Source organism: Patagioenas fasciata, chromosome 4 (assembly GCF_037038585.1).
Source record: "Patagioenas fasciata isolate bPatFas1 chromosome 4, bPatFas1.hap1, whole genome shotgun sequence".
In the NCBI taxonomy this organism is placed as follows: domain Eukaryota; kingdom Metazoa; phylum Chordata; class Aves; order Columbiformes; family Columbidae; genus Patagioenas; species Patagioenas fasciata.
Window position 1 is genome coordinate 78,214,983 of NC_092523.1, and position 26,783 is coordinate 78,241,765.

The 26,783-nt window shown below is 42.2% G+C and overlaps 1 protein-coding gene across 2 annotated transcripts in view; it reads left to right on the top strand.

The window, feature by feature from the left end:
• Positions 1–26,783, top strand: part of UNC5C (unc-5 netrin receptor C) — a 229,656-nt gene that overhangs the window by 193,281 nt on the left and 9,592 nt on the right. Inside the window, exons 8-13 of one of the 2 annotated variants that reach the window (XM_065836227.2) lie at positions 5,602–5,658; positions 7,105–7,296; positions 8,351–8,695; positions 11,440–11,527; positions 19,770–19,938; positions 22,100–22,333. In XM_065836227.2, the coding sequence (XP_065692299.2) occupies positions 5,602–5,658; positions 7,105–7,296; positions 8,351–8,695; positions 11,440–11,527; positions 19,770–19,938; positions 22,100–22,333 (1,085 nt within the window). The remainder of the gene's footprint in view (positions 1–5,601; positions 5,659–7,104; positions 7,297–8,350; positions 8,696–11,439; positions 11,528–19,769; positions 19,939–22,099; positions 22,334–26,783) is intronic. The other variant, XM_065836228.2, reaches the window with a different exon arrangement.

Consider the following 26,783-nt stretch of genomic DNA (forward strand, 5'->3'; position numbering starts at 1 on the left):
TTGCAATCTTAATTACAGAATATCATAAACTCCTGTTCAAGGACAGAACAAGAGAGATTTCCCATTTAACCTAGCCACTCAGGAAAGATCTGAGATAATACCCAAGTAAATAATCAGTCACAAAACCTCAAGCTCCCTGTTTATCAGCCCACCCTGAACATGCCAATAATTAGTCCTTTGGAAGGAAAATAAATTACTGTGCATTATCTATGGGATGCTTGATATCATATCTGACCTTCAGCATCATTACTGCAGACATGAAGGTCTTTCTTTAGAACAGCAAACATAGGAAGAAGCTGGGCACATTATTTTTGAGATCTTTTTGCAGCTCCATGGACTTTGTTGGTTTGGTTTGGGTTTTTTTGTTTTGTTTTTTTTTGGGTTTTTTTTTCCTTCATTTTTAACTGCCACAAATTAGACGTTTTCTAGAACCTGGAATTTGGAAACAGCAGTATGTACTCTACTTTTTTTACCCATTGAAATCCATTGAATTCCAAAATCAAGACGACCATTCAAAAAATTCTTGACCAGATTTGATACAAACTTTTCAGGATAATTTCTGAGATTGAGAGTGATTATAGACATTTTCAGCCAAACCCAAAGATTTTAAAGACAATTCTGAGCCCATGCAGCTGCAGAAAGAGGAAGATAACTGAATTAATGGTAAAAAAAGACCTCATTGGAATTAAGAATAGAGCAATTTGGTACATGTTGTTTGGGAGTGGCACGGTAAAAATGACCAACTTGCCAGCTTTGAGTTATTAAATGCTATAATTCATCTGACATGTATGTATCACAGAGAAACAAAGGTTTGTTGCAGTAAACTCTCCTGTCACAATGTATGTACCACATACCTACTTTATGTAATCTAAGAACTTCATCCTTCACATTTTAGGCATCTTCATGTGAGAATTAGTCTTTGTTCACCTGTCCATCGTAACTCTGTGGTTCAGAGCCTGTTGCCAGCAATAGCTTATTCTTATTTCAGTGTTGCTACACTGGATAAAACCATCAAAGCAGGGAAAGAAAGGCAGCATTTATTAAATGAAAGTACATATCTCCAACTCTCACTGACCTTGATACAGTCACAAAACATATATCATTAACTATGACCTCAGCAGCTAATGGTATAAAGCAATTTCTTTGCAGGATAATTGTAAATGTTTTTGTAAATATGACCCAAAATGTACAAGCTCTAGTAAATCAGTGCCCAGAAAAATCATCTTCAGCTACTCCACCTTCTTATCTAGTTACTTGCTGGGAAGAGAAGAAGTACCTGCAGAAAATACAAATGGAAAGCTGGGAGGTTTTCTTTCTCTCTCATGTGAATATATTATTTTCTGCAAGCAAGAGTGTAAAATATTTTCATAATCTGATCAATTCACTCTAAAATTGATATCCATTAATGCAAATTCAGCATGACCAGGAAGCTAGCAAAATCTATTAAGGACCAAAAAGAGGAGCCAGCTACAAAGTTCCCTCCGCATGAAGCCATGACCTAGTGGTTTATGCCACAGGGATAAAAGTTGTCATTAAAATTAGCCAGTTCTCAGGCTAAGCCAGTATATTGCCAGGGATTGCTAGGTAAAACTAAGAAAAAAAATGAACTTAGTAAAGTTTTTTTGTGACTATTTGGTGACACTCTCAGTTTCAGTCTCGAGGGAGTCAGTGCTGTAATCTCTGCACAATTATCTTTCGTAGGTCTGAGGTTCTCCATTCCCAAATGCTTCCTTTTCCTCCAGCTTGGCAGAAGGTTTCTCTGCTTCTCCCAAGGCAAATTGCAGCAGATGAATTCATGCTGTAAAAAGGGTCAGCCTGTCTATTTGTCAAAGAGAACCCCCTAAGGCAGATGATCCCACACATGCAGATGGGCTGAAGGCCATTCAGTCACAGAGACCCGCTGTTGAATCTCCTGGGGCTTCTGGCACAAATGTGTTTCCAGAAGGTCAGAGCAAGGCATGTGGGACCAAAACGCTCAGGTTGGACTTGCAGCATTTGGGGATCATCTGCCTTCACTAACTGCACCAAACTAATTAAATGAGCTTCAAAATCTATTTAGTTAAATGGACATGATTTCTCAAATCAGTGCAAGTGTCACCGATGCTGAAATTCAGTTAAACTAGATTGATAAAAAGCCTGCTGAAGTCTTTTCTATATTCCAGTGTTGGACTGGTTTATCTTTACAGTACAATCTGGCATACTCACCCTTCTTCACTTTTCCCAGTGTGTCGCATCATTATAAAGGTGCTTAAATTGCTCTTCACATGCTTCATAGAAAGACAATAGACACCTTTATAATGATACATCTGCATTTGTACAAAGGATTTGTGCCAATGTAATTACGTTAGTTAAAAAAGCCCACCTTTAGCACTTAATAGAAGCACTTCCACAGGGACAAAAAATGTATTTACAAGCCCAAAGTGGAATATAGACTAGAATGCATGGAGAAACATCAACTTAATTAAAGGCTTTCCAATGAGTGCATTTACCATGCAATTGCAGTGGTACAATTTCTGCATGTTAACCCAAGCCTCCCACTGATTCTCCAGGTACGACATAGGTTGAGGTACTTGTACAATGAGGGAAATGAATATCTGCTTTTGGTAAGCCTCTGAGAGCCTCAGAAGGGACTATGCAAGCGTAAGGTATGATTATTACTATTTTACTCATCCCGCAGTAAGTTACACAACAAAACATCAAAAGCCCCTTTGAAAATGTACGTTTCCCAACAAGCTGTAGGAAGAAGCTTAAATTACTTTTCTGAAAGCAAGTAGCTCCCTGTGAAACCAGCTGCTCCAAGTGTGAGTCAGCAGCCTCAGCAGCCTTCCCAGTCGAACCCACCAGCATCTTTCTAAATTCACCCTCATTAAAAATGTTGATGATCCTGGTAGAAGTCCCTCAGGTACTTGCCAAACAGTGCTATTGATACAAGGAGGAAAGAACATAACCCACAGTAAAAAGATCTCTTTTCACTGCAGTTGCTTTGAAGAAAGAAGGGAAGACATTCTTCATTATTTCAGTTCCTAATCCCAGCAGGTTTGCATCATTATCCAATGAAAATGTCCTTTCTCATTGTTTGAAGGCATAGTAAGAGGGACCAGTGTGAAAGCTGGCTTTCTAAAGCAATACCTGTGCTCTTGTGCTGGGACCATGGCAATGACCCTACCTGCACCACCAGCGTATGGCCATGAGCCTTCTGCTTGCCACTGCAGTGCCCACTCCCTTCTGGAATAGCGTTTTCATGACAAAGGGGTGTTTAAAAGTAGATTTATTATAAAAAGTCATGTCCTAATGGTAGAAGGCTTCCATAGTTGCCATATGTGCCTAATTTGGAAGTGCCATCTGAACTGACCACCGCAGCCCACCTGGTGTAATGCCATCACCTCAACAAGAACTTGTCATCCAGCAAGAGTGACCACCTGTCCATCTACAGCCAGGCTGGGCAGCTGTGCATCTTGTCCCTCAGCAAAAAATTGGCATGCCCATGATTCAAACACATAGCGTCTCACTCAACAGCCATTAACCTTTCCAGCTCAGCCATGCCCTCCTAGCTAAAATACGCATTTTTGAGGCTGAAAACGTGTCTCCACGGACACTTGTGAAAGCCAGGCTATGTTTGCATGGACACAGTTATCTGGAGTTGGGTGCAGAGAGCAAAATCAAGCTTACTATACTAAGCATGTTGGTTTGTGAAGCTAATAGAAGCACCGAGCAGTATCTTTGTCTCTTCCTTCTGTTTTAATAGACGTGCCTTTGAATACATACACAAAGCATTTCTGTTGAAGAACTTGGTGTCACTATGTAGCTGCAAGGATGTTCTCTGTAGTTATCAGTAAGAGAATCTATGCAAACTTGTAGGACATAAATACATATTTGTGACAGACAGGGTCTATGAAGAGGTTCCAATGAGGTAAATTTGAGAGAGGAAGAGCCTCCGAGTGGATGAGCTCGAGATGTGGGGATGGTTCGGATCTGGGGGCATGAGCTGCCCCATGCTGGCTCCCTCAAGGATATGCTGGGGCACATGAAGTGTGGGGAGATGTCCTCAGCTTTCCCAGTTGATTTGAGTATGAGGCAAAAAGGCAGCTAGCCTAAATTACCCGTTGCCCTTGTGCCTCCTATTGCCTGTTGGCTGCCCCTTGGTACCCAGAGACATCTCGCCAAAAGAAATATTGGACATAAGGCTATAGATGAAATTTAGGTTGACTAAATAAGGGCCTCAGCATCCAGCTGGGGAGTAAGTGAGGAGTAACTAGGGTACTGTAAATTCATGCCCAGACTTGCTGAGCACTCGCTCAAGCCCTCAGAAGTTGCTCGCCTGAATTTTTATGGCCAATACCTGGAGTACACTAATAGAAGTAGGAAGCAGTTATTACAAAAGATTGAGTATGCGTGTTGAGAGTATACATAGGTGAACTTGCCTCAAAGAACCAAATAAATGAATGTAAGAACATAATATTTCTAAAAGCAATTGTAAGGCGGGAATCATTGCCACGAAATAAAGTTTTAAATAGGTATTACAGGCAATATAGTCTGTCCCATGATGCCTTGGAAAGAACATAATCATCAAAAAGCAGCTCTTCTTGCTTTGGTGTTTCAGTTAAGGTAGCGTTTACATGATAGTTAATGTCTGGAAACTTTGGAGGCAGATAGGTCCCTACCTGTGATTAGGATAGTCTGTATCTTTATTAGCAAGCAGTGGTGTCAAGCATGAGAGACACCAAGCATTTTCACTTGTGTCCCATGTGGATGGAAAGCATCTGGGAGATCCTTAGTGAGTTCACAGGACTCGTATGTGAACGAAGCAGCTCCAGCTGCAGAAAGGACAAAAGAAACGATCTCACTTATTTATCCATTCTGAAATACAGCTGTAAATTGTGTTATGACTTCCTCAATCTATGGTGCTTTCAAAGATTTCAAATAAATAATGTTATGACCCCAGGGGCCATATTGATTTTGTAATAATTTCGAAGAGAAGCCACTCAGTTTCCTGTTTGCTGACAAATTCTTTGCTCCCTGAGGAATTCCTATTGAACATATATTAAAAAGACGACAAAATAATTCCAAGGAAATACAGAGAGAGGGCTTTGTGCATGGACTCTGCTCAGGGAGTGGGTATTTAACCTCTGACCAGTGACGACAGGTCTCCTTTAGCTCTATTAGATCAACAGCAAGCTACTATAATTAAATAAAAAAACTGTTTAGAGCCTCACCGAACATGTACTGGGAATTAAAGCATATGGCAGGAATAGGGAAAAAAGACTTTCCATATGCTAATGACCCTTGATGTCTGAAATAAATTAGATCCATTAGAGTTTATGCTCAATAAAAGAAAGACTTTAAGCACTCCAAAGTTAGTGACTCGAGACCGATTTTGGCTTAGAAATTCAATCTGCCTGCTTATTAATTCTTAGTAAGGCTCTCGAGGAGACAGGGGATGCAAAATCATAATTCTGTGCTATATCAGAATTTTAAAGTGCCATCAGTTTCTTTTCCTTTTTTTTTTTTTTTTAATTAAAGCATTTTTCGTGTTTCCCTTTTTTGTTCTCCTCATTATTTTGATTTTGTTCCCATTTTTTGTTTAATTTCTTTCTTTTTAAGGTTTCATTTATCCCATTTCAACTGAACAGAGAACCCAGAATGAATATGGATTTTCTTGTAAGTTAAATGTTTGATTTTACATTCCTGGATGCTATTTTAATGCTGTTCTTTGGGTCAAGCTTTACTGTTAAGCTAGCTCTGTGTGACTGGGCAAAGAGAGACCTATTTGCCAATGGAAGTGGCAAGTTGCTCATCACAGTGTTTCTCTGTCAGTGGGTTGGCATAGAATGATAATGGCCCTTATGCACAAGGAAAATGGGAGAAGATGCCTCAGTGATGGAAACTGGAAAGAATGAACCCTCTTCTCATTAAAATTTCCTTAGCAAATGTGGTGGAAGGGTAACTTTTCTTTGAGATGGAACTTAAATATCTGGTTCCTGAACTGCTGGGGAAAACAAAAACCACGATGTTTCGAGGCTGGTACATTGAAGGTCTGATAGGCAAAAGCTTCTGGAGATTGATCAGTGCTTTCCAACATCTGGCAGCTCTCACCTTTGCAGCTGGAGGGCAGCTTGGCTTACATGGCTGAAGGCAGGGAGGAAAAAATCATATAAAAATGATTTCACATGTTTCCAGCTAACAAAAATGGGGTACTAAAAAAGTCTGATTTGGTTTTGCACTTTTTTTATTACGCTATTTCTAAAACTGGGATTCTTCACTGTATAGAAACACATCAAATTTTGATTATATATTCAGACCTTTCGGAAAAAAAATGTCTGGTGGATAATGATGCCAGAGATTAGCTTGGAATTAGTGCTGAAGATATGGTATAAGCAGCTAGTAGAAATATCATAGCCATTTTCTCACAAGACAGCTCTCATAAATCTGGGTTCCTTTTGGTAAATTACCACATTATTTCTTGTGCTTGCTTCGGTTTTTATCCACATATGTGTGTGTTAATGCCAGTGATGAGAATTCAGTGTTTGATTCTCTGCTTTACTTGATAATTTTTTTAAAGGGAAATGGATGGTAAGGAATTATGGTTTGACACATCAGAGTTCACAAAAAGCAAACTCAAAAATACATCCTGATACTCTCAGTATTCCACAGAAAATTGTCTTTTTTGGGGGTTTCTTGAGTTTTTTAACTAAAAAATAAGGCCTCTGAAGTTTGAAAACCCACAACATGTTTTTTGTTAACGGATGAACCACTAAATACCAATATTATGACACAGTGTCATTAAGACATACTATTTTATTTCACAGGGTGACTTTGCTTCATGAGACTAAGTCTATAACGTATGTTACGCTTAGTAGTTCATAGCCTGGGTACCAGATAGATGAATGGGTAGATAGGGACAGTTAGAATGCAAGTTAGAGAGATATCAAAGATCATTTTCCATCAAAGAGGCATAGATTTGTTATACAGCTTTGGAAATGGATTTTAAATTAACCTATAAAAAGCGTAGTAAATATCTGCAGGAAACAAGAAAAATAATGTGTTTTCTTGAAAGTCCCTGTGAGGAGCACATTTCTTCAAGGTTCCTGGCCTCTCTCCCTCCAGCTGCTCCTGATTCGGATGACGTTGCTCTCTACGTGGGGATCGTCATAGCCGTGATCATGTGCCTGGCGATTTCCGTGGTCGTGGCCCTGTTTGTCTATCGCAAGAACCACCGTGACTTTGAGTCGGATATTATCGACTCCTCGGCGCTAAACGGGGGATTTCAGCCTGTTAACATCAAGGCTGCAAGGCAAGGTTAGTTGTCGTTGACCATGTTGACTAATTCAGTTGTCGTTGACCGTGTTGACCAATTCAGGGAGATGCTATAAGGTCCAGCTCAAATTTAAATCAAAGGCAAAACGCTGACAGAAACAACAGAGGCAGGATTCATCATAGGGGTGATATTACAGGACAGTGATTCTATCACATCTTCATCCCCGTTGTTTCACTAATAGTCTTTTTTTATTGTGCCCTGTTTCCACAGGCATAAATAGTAGCTTAAGAAGTACTGTACTTTCAGTAGACAATGTAGAAGTAGTTGCAGTAGAACATCATTAAATAATGAACATTTTTATCATTGACACATAACAACTTGATTATTTCCACACTTTCTTGGCGAGAAAAAAACACTCTAAAGGTAATATTGACTTTTTCAAGACCCATATTTAGGCTGAAGAGTTCTTTTTACCCAATACGTATGCCAGAAGAATAAATCAAAGCAAGAGTTGGGTTGATAAGAGAGTTGTCATAGAACTGATTAGCAGAAGTGTCATTATCTTTGCTGGATGTACTTTAAAAGTGAATCTCCAAAAAGTGTGATGCAGGTACTAATGCCCCACTGCAGGGAGTTGTTGGCATAATGACTTCATAGGTTTGTTCTGTCTTTTATTTCAGGAATGCTGTCATGAGGCCAATTAGATAAATTGGTTAATGATTGTCACTTAGTATTTAAGGAGGGGGTATTAGTTAATAAAACTAGATCTACTGAGTAAGGAAAACATCTTGCCCTGAAGCTAAGCATGTCATGCTTGAGATCTCGGTAGAGCGAGGAAGAGCAGCCCCAGTGAAAAAGCAGAGATGTACTGTAATTTTGTCTGACAATTAGATTCTGTAGCAGCTGGGGCAAGACAAGCCCTGGGAGTTTGCTGGAGAGATGCATAGAAGAGGAGATGGAGGTGAGTCTGCAAGGACTTTGTATGTGTTAACCGACGGTACAAAAGGCAAAATAATGCAAGCCCAAATTGTTACCCAGAAGGAAGTCATCAAAACAGAGTAGTAATGTGGTTCTTCCTTTTCATGTCCAATGCAGACCTCCTGGCAGTGCCACCAGACCTCACTTCTGCTGCAGCCATGTACAGGGGTCCTGTTTATGCCTTGCACGACGTCTCTGATAAAATCCCAATGACCAATTCTCCAATCCTGGATCCGCTGCCCAATCTGAAGATCAAGGTTTATAACACCTCTGGTGCAGTCACCCCCCAGGATGACCTCTCGGACTTCTCCTCCAAGCTGTCCCCCCAGATTACACAGTCTCTGCTGGAGAACGAGACTCTGAACATGAAGAACCAGAGTCTTGCTCGGCAAACAGACCCCTCGTGCACTGCATTTGGGACCTTCAACTCCTTAGGAGGTCATCTAGTAATTCCGAATTCAGGTAAGTGCCAGACATGGTGGCTTAAAGATGCAATTGTTTTCTTGTTTTAAGTGGAGTTACCTTGCTTTTATGCAGGAAAAAGCAGGGTCACTCCCAGGACTCTACCTTTTCTTTCTTTAGAACAAACAGACGTGGGGTTTTTTTGTCCCCCATTCAGGTCTACCAAGGTACTTCAAATATTTTTTTCTCAAAGTGCTGGCCACCTTTTAAACAAAATATCGCAGGGCTCTTAGCCAATTTCTGAGACCTGCAAGGCTTCAGAGCTTTCTTGTGTGAAGTGTGATTCAGCATCCTTGACCTTTCATGCAGCTCTAGGAAAGGGACTCCAAGCCAGAAAGCCTCAATCTTGTCATCACACATAAAAAAGACCGATTAATTAAAAAACAAATCAGTTGTTCCACTTCCAGTTCATTGCAGACTGTGTGGTATTGAAGTAGGACAGCAGAATACTAATTTTTTTGAAGCCTTTTTTTCCTGTACACATTGCATATCCAAGGAAAATAAGGCCCAAGAGTGTCTCCTCTATATTTCTTTTCTTGTTATATAAGTTGTTGATTTCTTCAGCAACTAGGAAAGAAGAGGGGCTGAGCATCCGAGTGCCTTTTGATGTAATTGCAAAGTGCCACTCAGTCTTTCTCCTATGGTAGGAGACCAGACTGCTGGGCCCCCAGCAGCCTTGGAGAGCTCAGATCTCATAAATGTATTTTTTTTAGGAGAGTCATACTGCTGTTTGGTCCCTAAATATTGACGTTCAGAGGAAGTTCAGCACCTAGATGTTCCTGTGGCTTTTGCATGCTGATCAAGAGCGATATTGACATCTGAAGTGGGGTCAAATCAAATGCATGAAACGTTGGATGCTGGGGGTATGAAGGCTACACAGTAGTCAGGAGTCCCCCTGCCTGGTTTCCCTGGAGCTCTGACTCCAAGTAGGGCCACAGTGCATGTGAGACCGCAGCTCACAACTACCCAATACAATAGCTCAAGGTTTCACAGAATTTCTGCTTTCCTCCTTCACATCATGTGGTCAGCCCTTTGGCTATTTTACAGCACAGTGCCCTGCCCAAGGAGATGGTGCCCACTCCTGTCTCTTGCTCCTTTGCTGGGTCTTTTCTTGTTTGTTCATGTTATGGAGAAAGCAAAATGCCTAGATGGCCCAGGATTGAGGGGGTTTCATCCTTCCAGGACACAGCCCCACATTGCCCAGGAAGCAGCCAAAAATGATGGATGAGTGGTAGCCCTGCTCCCTGAGCTACTGTGGAACAGGGGGCAAAGAAGGCTATTAAATTTAAGAGTCTGAGTGAAAGACACTTACTTAAAAAAATCTAGTGCTGACTGCTGAGTAATGTTGAAAATTCATGGTATACAGCACTGGATTTCATGTTTCTCTAAGTAGCAGCTAAGGTTAATACCCAGGTTTTTCATGCCATGGTGGCCCATGTCGCCAGCAAAATCTATTAGTCACATGTAATGAACATATATTAATATAAATTTATAAAGAAAAAGAACGGTTATTTATTGCTGTAGTCCCTTCAAATGATTAAAGTAATTGTTGTAAAATATATTAATTTGTTTATTGCTACTGTGTATGACTCCGTGGTGCTTCTAGCCATGTATATATCCTCCTAGTAATATGATCAAAGCCATTCATTTACATGATGCCTGCCCTCTTACAGTTGAGAATGTGCAGCAGTGAGGTTGTAGCAACCCTGTAAAGAAACAAGTGCCAGAAGGTGTTCATGGAAAATGCTTTCCTACCTAATACCTTCCTAGTACAGGGCTGAGCCCCTGTACACCAACACATGGGAAATCTCCAGCGTAACCAAACCACGTGCAATAAAGAGACAGGATCATGCAAGTTTTCCCTAAAGCCTCTCTTGCACCTATGCATATATGTAAATAAAGTGTGTGTAGGTTTGTTGTCAGCTATGTAGTAATACCTGTGTTAAAATCCTTGCTACTGATTCCCAGCTAATCCACATCTGCAGAGACAGCTGGCTGACACGTGTCCAGCAGAATGAAATAGCTGGGTCGTGTGCCTTGTTTGTCATGTAACAACAGGACGTTTCTGAAATGGCAGTAATGGAAGAACAGTGTTTTGCAAACTGAAAGAGGCAAGAAGCATGTTTGCCCACATTTTTTTCAAGGTTAGATACCCGAATTTTGAGCCACTTTAAAGGACTAGGCACATTCAAAATACCCTATTTTGTCTCCCCAGTAGTCTAATTAGAAGCTGAATGCATAAAAAGACAGGACGCCACTTGCAGAAGCCATCTTTCGGAAAACAACTAGTTCTTGTTGCTTGCTGGGACAGTGCTCCACTGCCTTTCTTTCCTGTTTGTAATTAAGTAAGAATTGCCTAGGGAGAGATGTCCCATTACAGCTGCTGGAAATTTTAGTCAGAGTTGTTCATTTCTCCATCGTTTTACAAGGTAAGCAGCAGCATAACCATCTGTCTGCTCTTTAAATAAAATGAAAGGGAGGAAAAAAGTCTTCTCCACTCCTGTATTTCAGTGCTGATGCACCAGAGGATGAAAAACAGAGACCAGCCGATCACTGGAGACACCAGGGTTGCAGTAAATAATATTTTCTCATGAGTTGCTAAGGTCATGTAGAGTCTACTGGTGAGGTTGGGTGAAAATCTGCCATTGCAGGCTTCATCTTTTGCCTCTCCTGTCACTTGTCTTCACAGGCTCACTTACCTCTTTTTCCTTTATCTTATCTTTTGTGTCTCTTCTGTTCTGCAGGAGTAAGCTTGCTGATCCCAGCCGGGGCCGTTCCACAAGGGAGAGTCTATGAAATGTATGTGACAGTTCACAGGAAGGAGAACATGAGGTAAAACACTGCTTTTATTGGCTTGTGCGTTAACAGAGTGGGAAAACGTAGTAACTAAAGACCTGTGGTAATATGTTTATGCAAAACCAGCTGTGTTGAAGGGAATGGAGGAGCGAAGTGACAAACTATGTCAGCAGAGGGACAGGTGTGTGAGTACCTGCTCAGAAAATCTCCTCTTCTATTATAAAGAAGGTGAATTTTGTTTTACCCTTCATGGGCTTGGTTAGTTCACGCAGTGAAGAGAATGGAGCCAAAGCTTTTGGTGTCCTTCACCCTTCCTTGCTCCCAGGTAATAATAAGCAAGGAGTAGTCTCACTTAGCCCCAGGCACAGCACACCAAGGGTCACCAGGAGCCAATGTTGGGATGATCCCTGTTGTTCTCGCATGTTATCTGCGTGTGTGGCAAATTCATATTCTCGATCTTAATGTCTACTCAGTGATCTGGCAGCCTTGGCATTAAAAAATAGTTTCTGAAAAGGCTAAGATACCGCTTGAAGCAGTTTAGGAAAACCTAATGAAGAGAAAGGCGAGATCTTAGTCTGCAGAACGGACTCACGCACAAAGGCTGAATGGCAAATGTGAATCTAAGCAACCATTATATGGTACTTTGCCTCTCTCCCCTCATAGCTAGACACATTTTTTGGCTCAGCCCCTTAATGGGTTTTATTATGTGCTAAGCCACAGCTGTTTATACACTGTGTGATATTGAACACTATTCTTTAGTTTGGTGGTCTTTCACCCATGCTAAAACAATCTGCTTAAAGAAAAAATAAGGAAGCCCTCCACCCCCCCTTTTGCATGCATTATTCATTGCCTGCTCTCTGAAATAGCTAATTACAGCTACAGAAAAATTGTCTCTGTTCATACGTAGTATTGATTGTATTCCTGCTACTTTTGGCTGTGTTTTAAAGACACTTAAAAACAGCATTGCAAAAGAACTCTTTCCTGCAGAACGAAAAAAAGATAAAATCCCCTGTTGCTCAACTTGTCTCCACATCTCCCTTTTTTAAAATATCTAATTATTTAAAAAAAAAAAAAAAATCATACCTATTAGGAGTTATATGTGTAATTATTTTCTTTTCAGACAGTTATGGAGGGAATCCCTGCCTCCTTATTCATGCAGCTGTGGACAACCTATGTCACATGCTGGTCTGATTTATGCTCTTCAAGGGTCACAAAGCTTCCTCTGTGTGCTTTGAGAGAGCTGTTACTCCGCAGATCACACGGGGAATAAAAGGGTGGGTTAACCTGTGTTGGGAGAAGCATGCTTGGATCTGTGCTGTACCAAAGTGTGCTGAAGTACTCACAGAAGTGAAGGGAAAGGTGTGAATCTTCACTTGCAATGAAGACTTTGAGCAGTGATTTCTTTCCCTAGGAGGAGAGCAGAGAGCAGGCTGCCTTGGCCATGGGGCAACAGGGCTTGTTCTGTCATGGTGGTGGTTGCAGGCTGTGCCTTTTAAACCCCTCCACAGATGGTGACTCCATCATTGCCCTGGGCAGCCTGTTCCAATGCCTGACAACCCTTTCTGTGAAGGATTTTTTTCCTAATATCCAATCTAAACCCACCCTGGCACAACTTGAGGCCATTTCCTCTTGTCCCATCACTTGCTGCTTGGGAGAAGAGACCAATACCCTCCATACTACAACCTCCTCTTGTCTAGATCACTTGGAAATGAAGAGTCACCATAAAGGGCTTAATAACAGGACTATATTGTCCTCCAGTGTTACCTGTTCCTTTTCCCCAGATGCTCAGGAGCAGAAGAGGGTGGGTTCTCCAGCTGTATTGGTGTCCTGTGTGTTACCAGCCACTTCACTTGCTGTAGCAGAGCTACAGCTCGGTTAAAGCCTCTTTTTTTTGACTGCATAGGCCACAGGTGTTGCTTCACATAATTGGAGTCATATGGGTAGCACAAGTTAGTGTGCAGCACAGTCATTTTATAAATCCGCTGCGGCACTCTTAGAGCACTCCAGCAGAGAGTGACAGTCCGCAACAAGGACTATCTGCAGACATTTGCTTTTGTGGCCAAGTGGTAACTGGAGTGTGTTCAATAAACCCTGTGAGACCCTATATTTGTTTTCATGAACACTGTGTAAATGTGTATGGGTTGAGAAGTCCTGTCATGTATTGATGTAGTTTGGAAGGGGGCATATATATGAAGCTATAAAACGGGTGTTATAATCAGAAATGAAGGCAGGCTCTTTTTTGTGGTATATAACCACCACTGAGGCGAGAATGTGGTCCCCATAGCACTGTCCTAAATAGAACCAGTGCAGCAACAGAGGAGGGTACCATCACAGCTCACATATCTCCAGCAACTTAAGATATAGCTCACACTTTCTCTGGAGAAATATGGAACGACTTGTGAACAGTCAAGCTGAAACAAGAAATCTGTTACCTATGCAAATTCCCCTTTTCCTTCCTTTGTTTTCCTAAGACATTTCCCCAGTTAGTCTCTGAAACCTGTAGTATAGACATTTGAGAGGCTTCATAACCCAGTAATATCACTCTTTGTGTTGCTTGCAGATTGGTTAGGAGAGCTTTCTGAGATACTCTATTCCATTTGATATCCATCAAAGCATCTGAGAGCGGGAGGGTCACCCTAGAAACATTATCCTTCTGTGATGAAATGGAGTTCTGATAGCTTGCAATAAACGTCACTTGGAGGCCGTTGTTTTCTCTAAGTGTGTTAGCGTGCTTGTGGCACGATGGGTTTTCTCTTTTCCTAGACTAATATTCCAGTAGACTGTTTTTCCTGCTCCTGTGACCTAATCCTCATCCTGCCTGTCATTTGGGGCAGAATAGATGGCAAGAACTACCAGGCTCTGATCCCTGGCCGGTGTGTTGACCTCATAGAAAGGTCCGTGTGCTTTATGTAGTGGTTACAGTGGGGAAAAAGATATCTGTGTATATGTATGCGCTCTTGTATATGTGTGTATACGTATATATATTTAACTAAAAAAAAATGAGAAGTCTATGAGAATATTTCGCAGCTATCAGACAGGTTTCTGTCTTGAAGCTCATTGGCTTTTTCAGTGGTGGTCAGATGCTCTTTCCCTTAGTCTGGGGAAGTGCCACCAACTTTGGGATCTGCAAGAAGACCCCTTCTTGAGTTGTGGTTTCACCTATAAAATAAACACATTGCTTTGACCAGTAACTGGCAAGAGCCTGTTCCCATGAGCATCTAAGAGAGCCTAAGTCTTGCATGGCTAAGGATTAAATAGCATGAGTATAAACCTCCAACCTTCAGGATTTTCTTGGCTGCCTCGGGTTAAAAACCAGATTTAGCTGTGAGCTAAATTAGTGGAGCTAATTCCTTTGGAACATCTGGCACTGGTCAGTGCTAGACAGGGTCTGGGCCTTGATGGACCACTGGTTTGATCTTGTATGGCAGTTCCCGTGTTCCCACGTGAACCCCTGCCAAGCTTGCACAGCTTTAAGGTGGAACTACTCTTGCATATGCTGATCAGAGGCAAGAACTGCACTAAATATGGCACAGTGAAGGACGCTCCTGTATAATCCATCACACAGGAGATGATGCAAATGAGAATGGATGTTGCCATGCCCACAAAATGTGACAGCCCTGAAGAGTGGAGCAAGCAGCACTCCCTAAGATCTTGATGGAAGACACACATAAATTGTGTAACTTCCAAATTAACTATCTTAAAAGAGAGAAAGGTTGAGTCAGCCCTGTAGGGATTTGGATCAGTGGCTTTATAGTGTATATATAGACTTCATTTTAAAATAATGCAACTGATCAATGAGTTTGATCCAAGGAGCAAGGTTGACTTTTTCGCTGGTAAATGCTAAGCTCAGTGATGTGAAATAAAAGAAATCAAAGTCTTCTGCATCTCATTTCTCCACCTTCCTTCTATTTCTCAGTTGCATAAACAAAATTACTTTACAACTCTGGAAGACAATTTCGTGAAGTGTCAATCACTGTAATTGAAAAATTCAAAATAAAAAAGACCAGAGCATAAGCCAAAGGGGAAGAAGAGTTTTCAGATCACTTTCCTTCTAAAGATAGACTGGAAGAAGAGTCAGGGTCAGTGAACAATCTTAAGTTCAAAACTTAAGAAGGAACACATATTAAAAAATAAAGCCACAGCAATAAAAAGAGAAATAAATGTCTTTTCTCTGACTGCTGGCTAAGCTGTGTAGAAGGGTTGCCATCTGTTGCTATGAGTTGGCCATTCCTCTCTCCCTGCTCCGTCCTGTCCTTCCTGAGCTGCTGTGATTGCCGGTAACATCTCCGCATGGTGCCAGGGAGCGCAATGTAGGCGTAGTGAGGAGCACGGATTTCTCTAGTTGTGTTCACATCTGCTGTCTGACAGCTATCTTAATTAACATGGTCTGGCTTATTACAGGGAGACAGTTTCGAATGAGTAATCCCAATAAAAACACAAATTTGATTGTGAAGGGACCAGATATAGTGACTAAAAGTTTGTTTTCTTTCAAATAAAAGTTGACTGTTGTTGATAAGTGGTGCAGGATGGGACAATATCTGACCCACAGTTTGGAAAATGTCTGCTCATAGATTTTTCTGGTTTAGAGGAGATAACTCCCTCGCTCTATATACTCTCCTGTGTCTGTATCTGTGCTGGATCTCCTGCAATCTGTGACACAGAAATTGCAATGCTTGATCACAACGAGTGCTCATCTAGGCAAGGATCCTGGCTTTGCTGCATCACCTGCTTCAGGAGAAGGAAGAAAATTGCTTGTAATGAATGACTACACAATAACTTGTCTTCAGGGGAATTTGTTGTTTACTAATTCCATCAATTAGTGTTGAGTTTATGCCTTGAAGCAGAAAGATTAATATCTCTTGTACAATATATCTTGTCTACCGCATCTGTTTCTGTTCTCATTATCTATAGTAAGGCATAATCCTTTTGTTCTAAAATGGAAATTAGAAACAGCGAGAAATAAGAAAAAATCTGTCAAGACACTTTTGTTCCTTTTTTTCTGTCGGATGTCACTGGGTACCTCTCTGCTGTATGTGTCACTATGTGGCTCAGCCTCATTCCTCCAGATTTTAGGCATTTATTTCCAAGATCTCACTGTGATCCCTAAACACCCTGCTGCCTGCAGTCACCTTAGAGCTGGATAGGAAAGGGAATATCAGCTCAGCATACTCTGACATGCCTTGTCCCATACAGCCCCAGAAAGCAGATTTGCTTTTTGCCTCTGTGTCTCATTACAAGTTGACACCTACTGTGTTGCAGGAAGCTCACCTGAGATCTTTTTTCACTTTTATTGCTTTTCTTTGCTACTAAATAACTATGTTTGGAACTTATTTTGCTCCAGAAGAGTGAGCTGACATGCAATTAATAGGATTTTATTTTCTGCGCATATTTTTACCATCTCTGGATCAGTTGCATTATTTTCTGGCTCTCACTGTTACTTGCAGTAATTTCTTATTTATTGTTATCTGTAAGCTTAATGATTGTGTTGCTATTTACATTGCCTGCCACACTGTGAGTAGAAATCCTGACCTCACAGTAGTCAGAGAGAAATCCAGCCTTGACTTCAACAGACCTGGGATTTCGCCTATTTCACCTCTGCAACTTGTTATATCTCAATTTTTAAAGGCTTATCTGCATGGGGTGCATGGTGTAGAGTAGCTGGGATGGGCACTGTTCAATAACTTTGGGGTACCAAGCTCAGATGTGTGTCTGGTTGGCAACCAGGGACTGCAAAGTCAACCACCCTCACAACTGGCCCATTGTTCTGCTCTTCACCCATCAGTCTGTATCATAAATTATATCAGTGATGCCTCATCCACTTGGCAATAAATCTCATAAATATGACAATGAAGATGCTGTTTACCCACTTGGGAGGAAAAATACTAAGCCTTGCTATTTTTTACACGTATTTTGTATGCTTGTATCCACTTCCCATCTCACTCGCTGACTGTGCAGTCTGGAGCATCTCCCGACTTTGTGTTCTGCATCATCCTTTCTACTTTTGCTAACTGGATATAAAATATTGCAGCAGAGAATCATGCCCTCCATCAGAGTCCTAAAATTTAACAGCTAACAAAATCTTGTCACGGAGCAGTGACTAAACTTCATTTTATTTTGAGACAACTTTAGACTGTATGATTTATCAGTACCATATTATTTTAATGACCTCTTGCCTTTTTTAATTGCACGCATCAGTGCTCAGATTCTTGTTGATTTTAATTCATTTTTCACCTAAAAGACACCATATGATTATTTTTTTTTTAAATGGAAATCATTATATATTCCCTCCTGATTTCTTTTTGACTTATGGTTTTGTAATTCAGTCCAAAAATTTGTGAGAACTTGTATTCATTTTCCTTCCTTCCTTCTTCACAGGTCAGTAATCTTTTAGATGAAGTTGAGCTACCTAGATGATTGAGTCTATAGCTTGAGATATGTGTAGTTTTTCAGACAAATATTGTAATTTTGAAAGATCTTTCTGATAAGACATTCTCTTTTTTGAAATTTCCTGGGTTAGACTAGGGTAGAGTGTTCAAATAACCATTAATGCACAAGGCAGAAGACCATTAAAAACCAGCTCTACTCTATCTGCTCTATCTGTACTGTTTGTTAGGCTAAAATAGCTGGCACAACACGATAGCTGTCCAGATTGTTATATTTTACATCTTTTTTGTAAGGCAGCTATCGCAGTTGTATGTTTCCAGTCCATGACTTTTCAGAAACAATTGTTAAGTTATGTAGTAAACTCATCAGTTAATTTCCACAGATGCATATCATCTGGATTTACTTATTTGCATATATTTAAATTTTTCCATGCCGAACCTTTTTCCCCTTATATGTTATCAAAACCTCCCACAACATTTATAGCAACAAGAGACAGTTATCGACAGTGCCTTCATCCCACTTTGAAAAAAGATTTCTCAGAAGTTTTCCTAACATTTTCCGCAGAATTAATGGATTATTCAGGGAGAATTAGGATTTGCCTGTGGATAAATCTTTGCAGTAGCCAGCATAGGTGCAATAAATTGGATATCAAAACAACTTCTGTCCCAGTTTTGCCTCATTGAAAATTTTATCTGAGTTTACAGCAATTTTTTTTTTCCTCTTTCTTTTGGTTAAGGCAAAGACTTAAGCAGTATTTAATGTTGTTTCAACTAATTCCATTAAAACCAATCTAGTTATAAATACAAGTATTTGCAAATGCAACACGGAACTGAACCTTTAGATGGAGTGGAAGATGAGAGGTCCTGCGGGCAAATCTGGAGGTTAAGCACAGATTTCACTCAACACTTTTCATCCCCTGCTTGCTGGTTTCTGGGTTATGAGTTTGTCCTATGTATTATTTAGGGAGGTGGCTGATGAGGCACATTCAGCTGTATTTGTCACACATCAGATGTCGGGATAGTCAAAGCCACTCACGCTTCCTCTGTTTTCAAGCTCCTCGGCAGTTGGTCTGAGATAACTTACTCATGCTCACACACACACTGTCATTTACAAGCTACACCGTATGCAACGTATCCTATATATTTATATTATTTCTCATATCTACCATTCCTAGTGACTGGCTACAAGAATGCTGGACAATATCTGTATTTTTAACTACACAGTTCCGAGTAATCACCAGAAATCTTGGGCTTTGCAAGCGTGTTTTTCCTTCTGCATTATTTCTGACCATCCCTTTGTCCTTTCTCCACCACCACCAGTGACACCTGCTCCCCACAGACATATTTGCAATATCCATTCTAGTAGATCTGAATGCCTTTTAAGTAAAATGGAGCAGCAGTGGGTTTGGTGATGACTCTGAACTCAAGCTGCACATCTCAGATGTGCTCTACACCACTCCCAAGGTTTCAGATGTGCTCGTTAGTTCATTCTCTTCCTCTGTTTTTCAATTTTCTCTGTCCAGTCAGGAAATAATTCTCACGTGTGGCACTTACAAGAGCCACTGTTCATTTTTCTATGCTGCTAAACAGCTGCCAAATGCAGGAAGGAAAATTCAGCCCCTGCATAAGGTGTGCAAGGATCCTTCAGAGTGAAAGGTGCTGAGCAAGTGTGGTCCATAATTCGCTGTCATCTAAACCTGCATTTTGACAAATGAGCGATAGGTGGCAAAAAGCCCCACATTTTGGGATTTGGGAAAAACAAACAAACAAAACGCCACCCATTCTTTTCTTGCACAACCTTTTTAAGAGAAGGTTTTTGGTTTTTAAAATTTTGACACATGTGAATGTACCTTTTTGCCCTTTTCAACTCATTTACCTTTTTGTTCACTTACCAGGCCACCTGTAGAGGACAACCAAACTCTGCTGACCCCGGTGGTGAGTTGTGGTCCACCAGGAGCCCTGCTAACCCGGCCCGTCATTTTAACCATGCACCACTGCGCAGAACCCAACACGGAGGACTGGCAGATCCAGCTGAAGCACCAGGTTGCCCAGGGACCATGGGAGGTGAGGATCCTGAGCTCCAGTCTGTGTCCTGACAGCTTGCAGAGCTCTCTGCTAGTCCTTCAGCTGCCTTTCTGAACCAGGATTATCTATAGTTCAGGTTTTCTGTGTGAGAAATGTGGCTGCAGTGAGCACCCTTTGACATCAAGTGTCTAAGCTGCTTGGTGCCCATGCAGAGATGTTGTATTGGGAGAGTTTTAGTGCCTCCTAGTTCTGGCTGTTTTCCATGAAACATAGCTTTTGCCCACAGGATTTTGGCAGTTGAGCTTTTGGTGGTAGCAGGATGTTGTGCTGAAGTCATGGGGAGAGAAGGAAAATGCAAAATGGAAAAAAAAATTGCTAAAATTAAGTTCTGACTCAATTCTAGAAATAGGAAAATATTTTCGGGTAATAGCTTTCACTCCACTGGTTTATAGTCTATTTTCAAGAAAGTAAAAATAATGCTGCAAATGATCTCCTGCTTCAGCATTAAGACATTGGTCAGCTTAATAAAATGTATAGGCCTTATCTTTCTTTTCTTTTTCCCTCCTAAGTTGTTGGTGGAGCATCACTTTGATTCAGTTCATGCAACCAGGATCCAGCCCTGCACCCTGTGAACTCGGGGGAGCTGCACGAGCATTTTTGGGACTGGTGGGAGCCTGGGGTGGTTCCTTGCTCATAGTACAACAGCAGGATGTGCCCGGGCAGGGTAGCAGAAGGATCTTCCACTGTAACTGGAGCATAAAGTGATGCTTTTGGCAAGGTTGGGCTGTCCTGGTAGAGCCCTCCTGTCCAGCTCCTAGGCACCTGCTGCCATCAGTGTGATCTCACATAATTGATTTGGCAAGGGCATTTTCTCCTACCAGTAGATTTAATGAAGGCAGGGTGGCTTTTGAAGGCGGTTGGGCTGACAGCAGTAAGAGTGCAGTGTCTGGCGTTGTCTTCAAAAGGCCCTGCCCGTGGCGCTGGCTCTTCATCACGCTGGGAGGAAACGTGCAGTGAACATGGGTCTGTCTCGCCAACCAATCTGCACTCCACCAGCCTGTTTCTTGGCACCACACATATGTTCCTTATTTGTGTCTGTGCATTATGGCACCTCTTCATTTTCTCTCCCGTCCTCCTCCTGTCCTTGACAGAGCAGTTGCTTCACCAGCTGTGCACACGCTGCTGCCGGTACCCACCAGGTCCTTGGCCATCACACAGCGATCTCCTTCCTCCACTCAATTCTGGAGCATCTCCTCCAAGCTGAGCCTGCCATGTGCATGCACACACATACATGTGCACCCCTGCAGCATCGCTCAGGGCCAGCACCAGTTGCTGGTGTGGCTGTAGAGGTGCAAAAATGATGCCGAAATTCAGTTGAGCACGCACTGCTCAGCTGCCAGATGCGTAAGTTGTGCCGCAGACCTGCAGGCAGTGGGGGGTGAAACAGATGAGTTGTGCTGAGCATCATGTGGCTTTGCAAGAGGCGGCCATCATCCACTCCTGCCTTTTCGTTTCTTCTCTCTCTCAAAATCATTCAAAGCACCTTGCGTTGTGTGCAGGTTACTACACACAGAGTTGAATGGAGAAATTAGCAGGGGAGCTGTTTTCCTTCACGCACAGGGTGAGGAGGTTGTTTGTGTTGAGCCTGTAGGTATTTTTTTCTTCACCCTGCAGTCTAGTCACGGAGGATTATTCCAATGAAGCAGCAGGAAATATTTCATGTAGATGTGGCCTTTGGCTATTGCAGAGGTTACTTCCCTTCCTTTTTTTTTTGTAACTCCTTATTGTCATGCCTAGGAAGTGAAGGGCTGTGATTTTTTCAACACACTTTTGATCACTGCTGTTTGATTGTGGTCACCAAATTATTAATCTGCAATAGCTTTTTCAGTTAAGTATTGGTGTTATTTTTGTTATTTGCCTAACTCTACCCAGGCCTTTAAAAGTTGTTGCAGGACCCCGAGGAAAGAGTTACAAGTCCTAGGGGAGGGAGGACAGGAGGATATTTCTGCCACCATCATCACCACCAGCACCCCAGAGAAATCATCCCTTCCCTGGAAACAGGAATTTAAAGTCTTGATTAATCTAAGATGCAAAGAGCAAGGACTTTGTGCATCATGCAGGCTTGAAAGGGGTATTTCTGTCTCAAAGGAGAACAGCTTGGAGGGGTCAGAAGCTCTAACTTGGCCTCTTTCTGCCTTAGGATGTGGTGGTGGTCGGGGAGGAGAACTTCACCACTCCATGCTACATCCAGCTGGACTCGGAGGCCTGCCATATCCTGACAGAAACCCTCAGCACATATGCTTTGGTGGGACAGTCCATCACCAAAGCAGCAGCCAAACGTCTCAAATTGGCCATCTTTGGACCGCTGTCCTGCTCTTCGCTGGAGTACAGCATCCGCGTCTACTGCCTCGACGACACGCAGGACGCCCTTAAGGTGCTTGTTGCTCTCTTGCTCACTATCCCTTTCTAGCTCTCATAGGGCTGTGGTCATAGCAGTGAGTATAGACCTTCAGCTGTGTGTATTTCTGTTTCCTTGGTTATTTTTCTGATTAGAAGAGCTTGACAGCAAGCCACTGCATTACAGTTTAACCCCACACACTGTAAGTTGTTCTTTGCATAGGGGTGTCACACTGTTTTCCACCCACCAGTCTTTTTTTTCCTTTGTTTACCTGTATCATATCTTGAAACCTAAGATTTTTACATTATTAAAAGGCCATAAGGTGCACAGGGCTTCATTCATTATTCATGTATTTTTAATGCTAAGTGCCAGCTCCCCAGAGATGGGGAAACATATAAATGCCTCTTTGTAAATAGTTGATAATGACAAAAGAAGCTTCTGGGCTGTTAATCACTGCCTGCTTTCATACTGCTTTATTATGCCTCTTCATGTGCAGTTTTTCGTGTTGGGAATTTGCAACTAAAATAAACCAAAGCTGTTGCTTTCTCTAACTATATAATCTTCTCTCACTGTGTAATCCTGGCATGCACACAAACACACACACTACATACAGATGGACAGATAGATAACTGTACTTCCTATTTCTCTTTATAAATGTGTGTATTTATACAGATGTTATCTATAATAGATGCACTCATTAAACATGTAGCCCCAACCGTACATGTAATAGTGGAGGTCATTAAAAGGTGTGGGTTTTTTTTTCCTTCAATTGTAGCCAGTGCAACTTCCCAAACGCCTCTTTGCAGCAAGATGAGTTCAAAGCCTGACTCTATGCAGAGTCATCCTGCTGCTGTATATGCTTTTGTTTCCTCAGCTCCACATGGGAACTATTGGGATTAAAGCCCACAGACACTGGCTGGGAAATGTTTGTGTTTTTCAAAGCAGGGACTCCCATCACTCTATATAAGAAAGGCAGTAAAGTGTAAGAGTGCAAGCAGACATATCGTGACTGCACCATGGCTTTTTATGTACGGGGCTTCTGTCAGTGTGTTGGTCTTACCAGGATTTTAGAAACAATTCTTTTCCCTGGTCTGATTTCCCTTTTGTTTTTCCCTCTTTAAATAAATATATAAATAAAGTGGAAAGGATGTTTTGCAGCAATCAAGCTTCAAAAGTCCTGATGGTTTTATGCCTGTGCTGCGGTAATACGATTTTCTACAGGTTCGTCAAGGCCTAAGGTAATAATAAGTGAGCTGGAAGGGCCTTGGACAGGCAGCTAATGCACTCAGAGCTGGGGGAATCCAATTAGGTGTTACTCAGGAGCTGTTGGTTTGTTTCTAATAGACTGCAGGGAGCATTGCGAGATAAAGTTAATCTGATTCGGTGTGATAGCAGAGGGCTCAGGAGAGGCGCTGAGCAACACGGAGGGACCACCTTGCATCTGAGAAGCTGCAGCCAGTGTTTGGGAGGGGAGCAGGACAGTCCCTCGGTTTCTGCTGCAGGCAGACCCCAAAGTGAGCTTGTAATTTGGGGAGGAAAGGTGAGAAGGGTCAGGCTGACACCATCCCACTCATACCTATTGCTTTATTACAGCAAAGTACATGCATTTTAATTTTCTTCTTTTCGGCACATCTACCCCAAGACTGGAAAGCCACCCAGGGGTCTCAAGGGCCAGCTAACTGGTGGCTTACAGGAGGACAAGGACACATACTTGCTGGCCACAAACTCTTATGCATGTGTCAATTGCATTTTTCTGGGAATGAAAAGTGTGGGAGAAAAGAAGGTTTCAGAAAGCTGAACCTATAATAGTAAAGTAGCTGTAGATGAAAGGATTGAGCATGGATCAGTGTGCACAAACCAGACCTGTGAAAAAGTGTTGTGTAGACTCAAAATACAGCTATTCAGATAGAAAAAAAAAAGTGAGGTTGGGGTGTTTACCACGTGTTTTCACAACAGCTGGAACCACAGCAGCCCCAGCTGTGCTGAGAGGAGGTCGCTGATGGGGCCAGACCAGTGAGTGTGTGACAATGATTTGGAGAGGGAGGGAAGGTTGTAGGCTGCAACATCTTGGTGCCTTGGGGCTGGCTGCCCTGGGCAAGGCACAGCAAGGGGATGGAAGAGCAGTAGGAGATGCTCCCACATTGGGATGTCTGAGGTTTGGAAGAGCCTTGTAAGGACTTGTCATCAATAAGAGCTTGGTTATTGTGGGAAAAGCTTGGCAGGGTTCCTGGGGGCTCTGCACTGATGACACACACAGCATCCTCTGTCCCACAGCATCCTGAGCTGCCTGGATGGGATGCTCACAAAAGAGCTTTTTGGGGAAGAGCAAGGGTAGCTGTGAACTCAAGCACTGGCCTCCTTTTTAAAAGCTGATTTTTGCACTTTGAGGGGAATGCCAAAACTGTTAGAAAAATACAATAACTATAAAGAATTCCAGCTGTTTTCATCTATTTATTCACGTATGGCTTTGAGATGGAGGTATGTGAGCTGTGTGTGGCAGGGGGCGGGGGACAGGTGCTGAGCAGCCAGGTGTGCAGAAACAGCTGCCCCCCACACTGGGGGCAAGGGAATTATTTCTGGGTGTAGCAGAGTGGCATCCCCCAACCCACCTTGTGCTCTGCAGAAACTGTCCTTGGTTATTTCATGCATACTTTACCCTCTAATGAAGAAAGGCAACAGCTTAGACTAAAAGCTGTTGCTTGCTTGTGCCCTGTTAATGAGGAAGCCTTTTCCAAATACAGGTTGCAGTGTCCTGGTGGTGTTGCTGATAGAACCATGTCTTACACAGCTTCCTCTCCTAGGGAAAGCATAAGGGTGTAAGTCCCAGCTCACAGGAGAGGTGATGGGGAAGGTGGCCAGAGTCACCTCAGCATGGGGCAAGCAACGTGCAGCTCAGACGTCGGCTCAGGGGGGCATAGAGGTGCCAGACAGAGGGATAAGCACTGCTCGAAAAAATACCTTATAGTTACAGCCAGCCTACAGATTTGAAGGGCTATGCAAATTGTGTTTCCAAATTAATTTGAATTAATTAGCTGAGTGGCATGGGAGAAGCACAAGCTGCTCAGTGTCCTTAGGTTGGAGTATGTAGAGGGGTTACTGAAAGTGGGATATTGGAACTAGACACGCAGATCTGGTGGGTGGGATGGTGCAGCATCACACTATGATGTTTTTGCCCACAGTAGTGCAGCTCCTGGAGCTGGTGCTGCTGGGGTAGAGAAGGAGCAGCCGTTTGGGTCCCACATCCCACATGTCTTAGAGGTGGCATCTGCAATTAATCCACACTGTGCCATGAGTTGTCTTCTTCCAGGGAGGTGATTTGGACGTAATGAAGATCTATAGTAATCAGATAATTACTATTGATTGCTCTTTAGACATCTTGATGAGGTAATTAGGAGGCACTGGAAAAAAGCTGGAACTGATTCATTGGCATAACCTTAATCTAAAAGGTTTCTTGATTTTGTTTCTTTTCCTCTAATGGCTGATAAACTAACATCATTTTAGTTTCAGTATCTGCTAGGCGTGCGGCTCACCAGGGACAGTGGCTTTTCTTGTATGTTAACCAGATCCTGAACTGGATCAAGAGCAGCTTGTGTTGTGCTTAGATGAAACAGAGGCTTCTCTACTTGGCCTGAAGTAGCATCCTGGTTTTGCGTGCCCATGTACTCCTTGAGTGTGCTCGCTCCGTGCATGATTTGCTTTGACCACTTTAGACCAGATGCTTGGTTGGCTCTTCTAATTAAATATGACTGAGTTTGGCTGTGGTGGTTTCTAATGTGGCTCATGTAGGTGCCTTTGTACTTACTTCTTCCATGTGGACTACAATTAGACTGTTTGTAGGAAACAATCCACTGTGGTCTCAATAGTTATACGCATATATTTATTTTTAACTGTAGAAAATGCCAAGACTCTCGGCTTACTAGCTTTTAATTACAAGATCAGTATTTCAGTAACCCTGAATGTATGTATTCATAGCTACCAAATGCTCCATCACAATGTCTGGCTCTTGTTTTGATACCATTCTGCATGACAGTCTCAGTAGACATCTGCTCTTTCCTGTACTATTCTGTCATGGAGCAGTTTGCTGGGAGACTGCAAGCTGAAGGACCAACAGTATGCACAGGTCCCATATCAGCAGGACCTACGCAAATAAGAGCTTCCAAAAGCAAAATAATAAAGCTACCATTAGGTGTCCAGTTTGGTGAATGACAGAGAAGACTGATGTATTTCAGTATTCAAACAGCGTCTTTTCACAAAGTCTTTGCATTCAATATAATTGCATGCAATTAAGCTTCCTGCTTATAGGATGTGTTAGATAACACTGTGTCTCCCAAAGGAGACACGGCTGCCTGCATCCCTGCTGGGCTGCTGCTGTATGATGGCGGCAACGAGCTTATGCTCAGATCCACAAGTCCAATTCCAGTTCACAATTCTGTACAATACCTCTGCATTTTTTTTTCCTGTATTATACAAGTTACAGTATCTACAG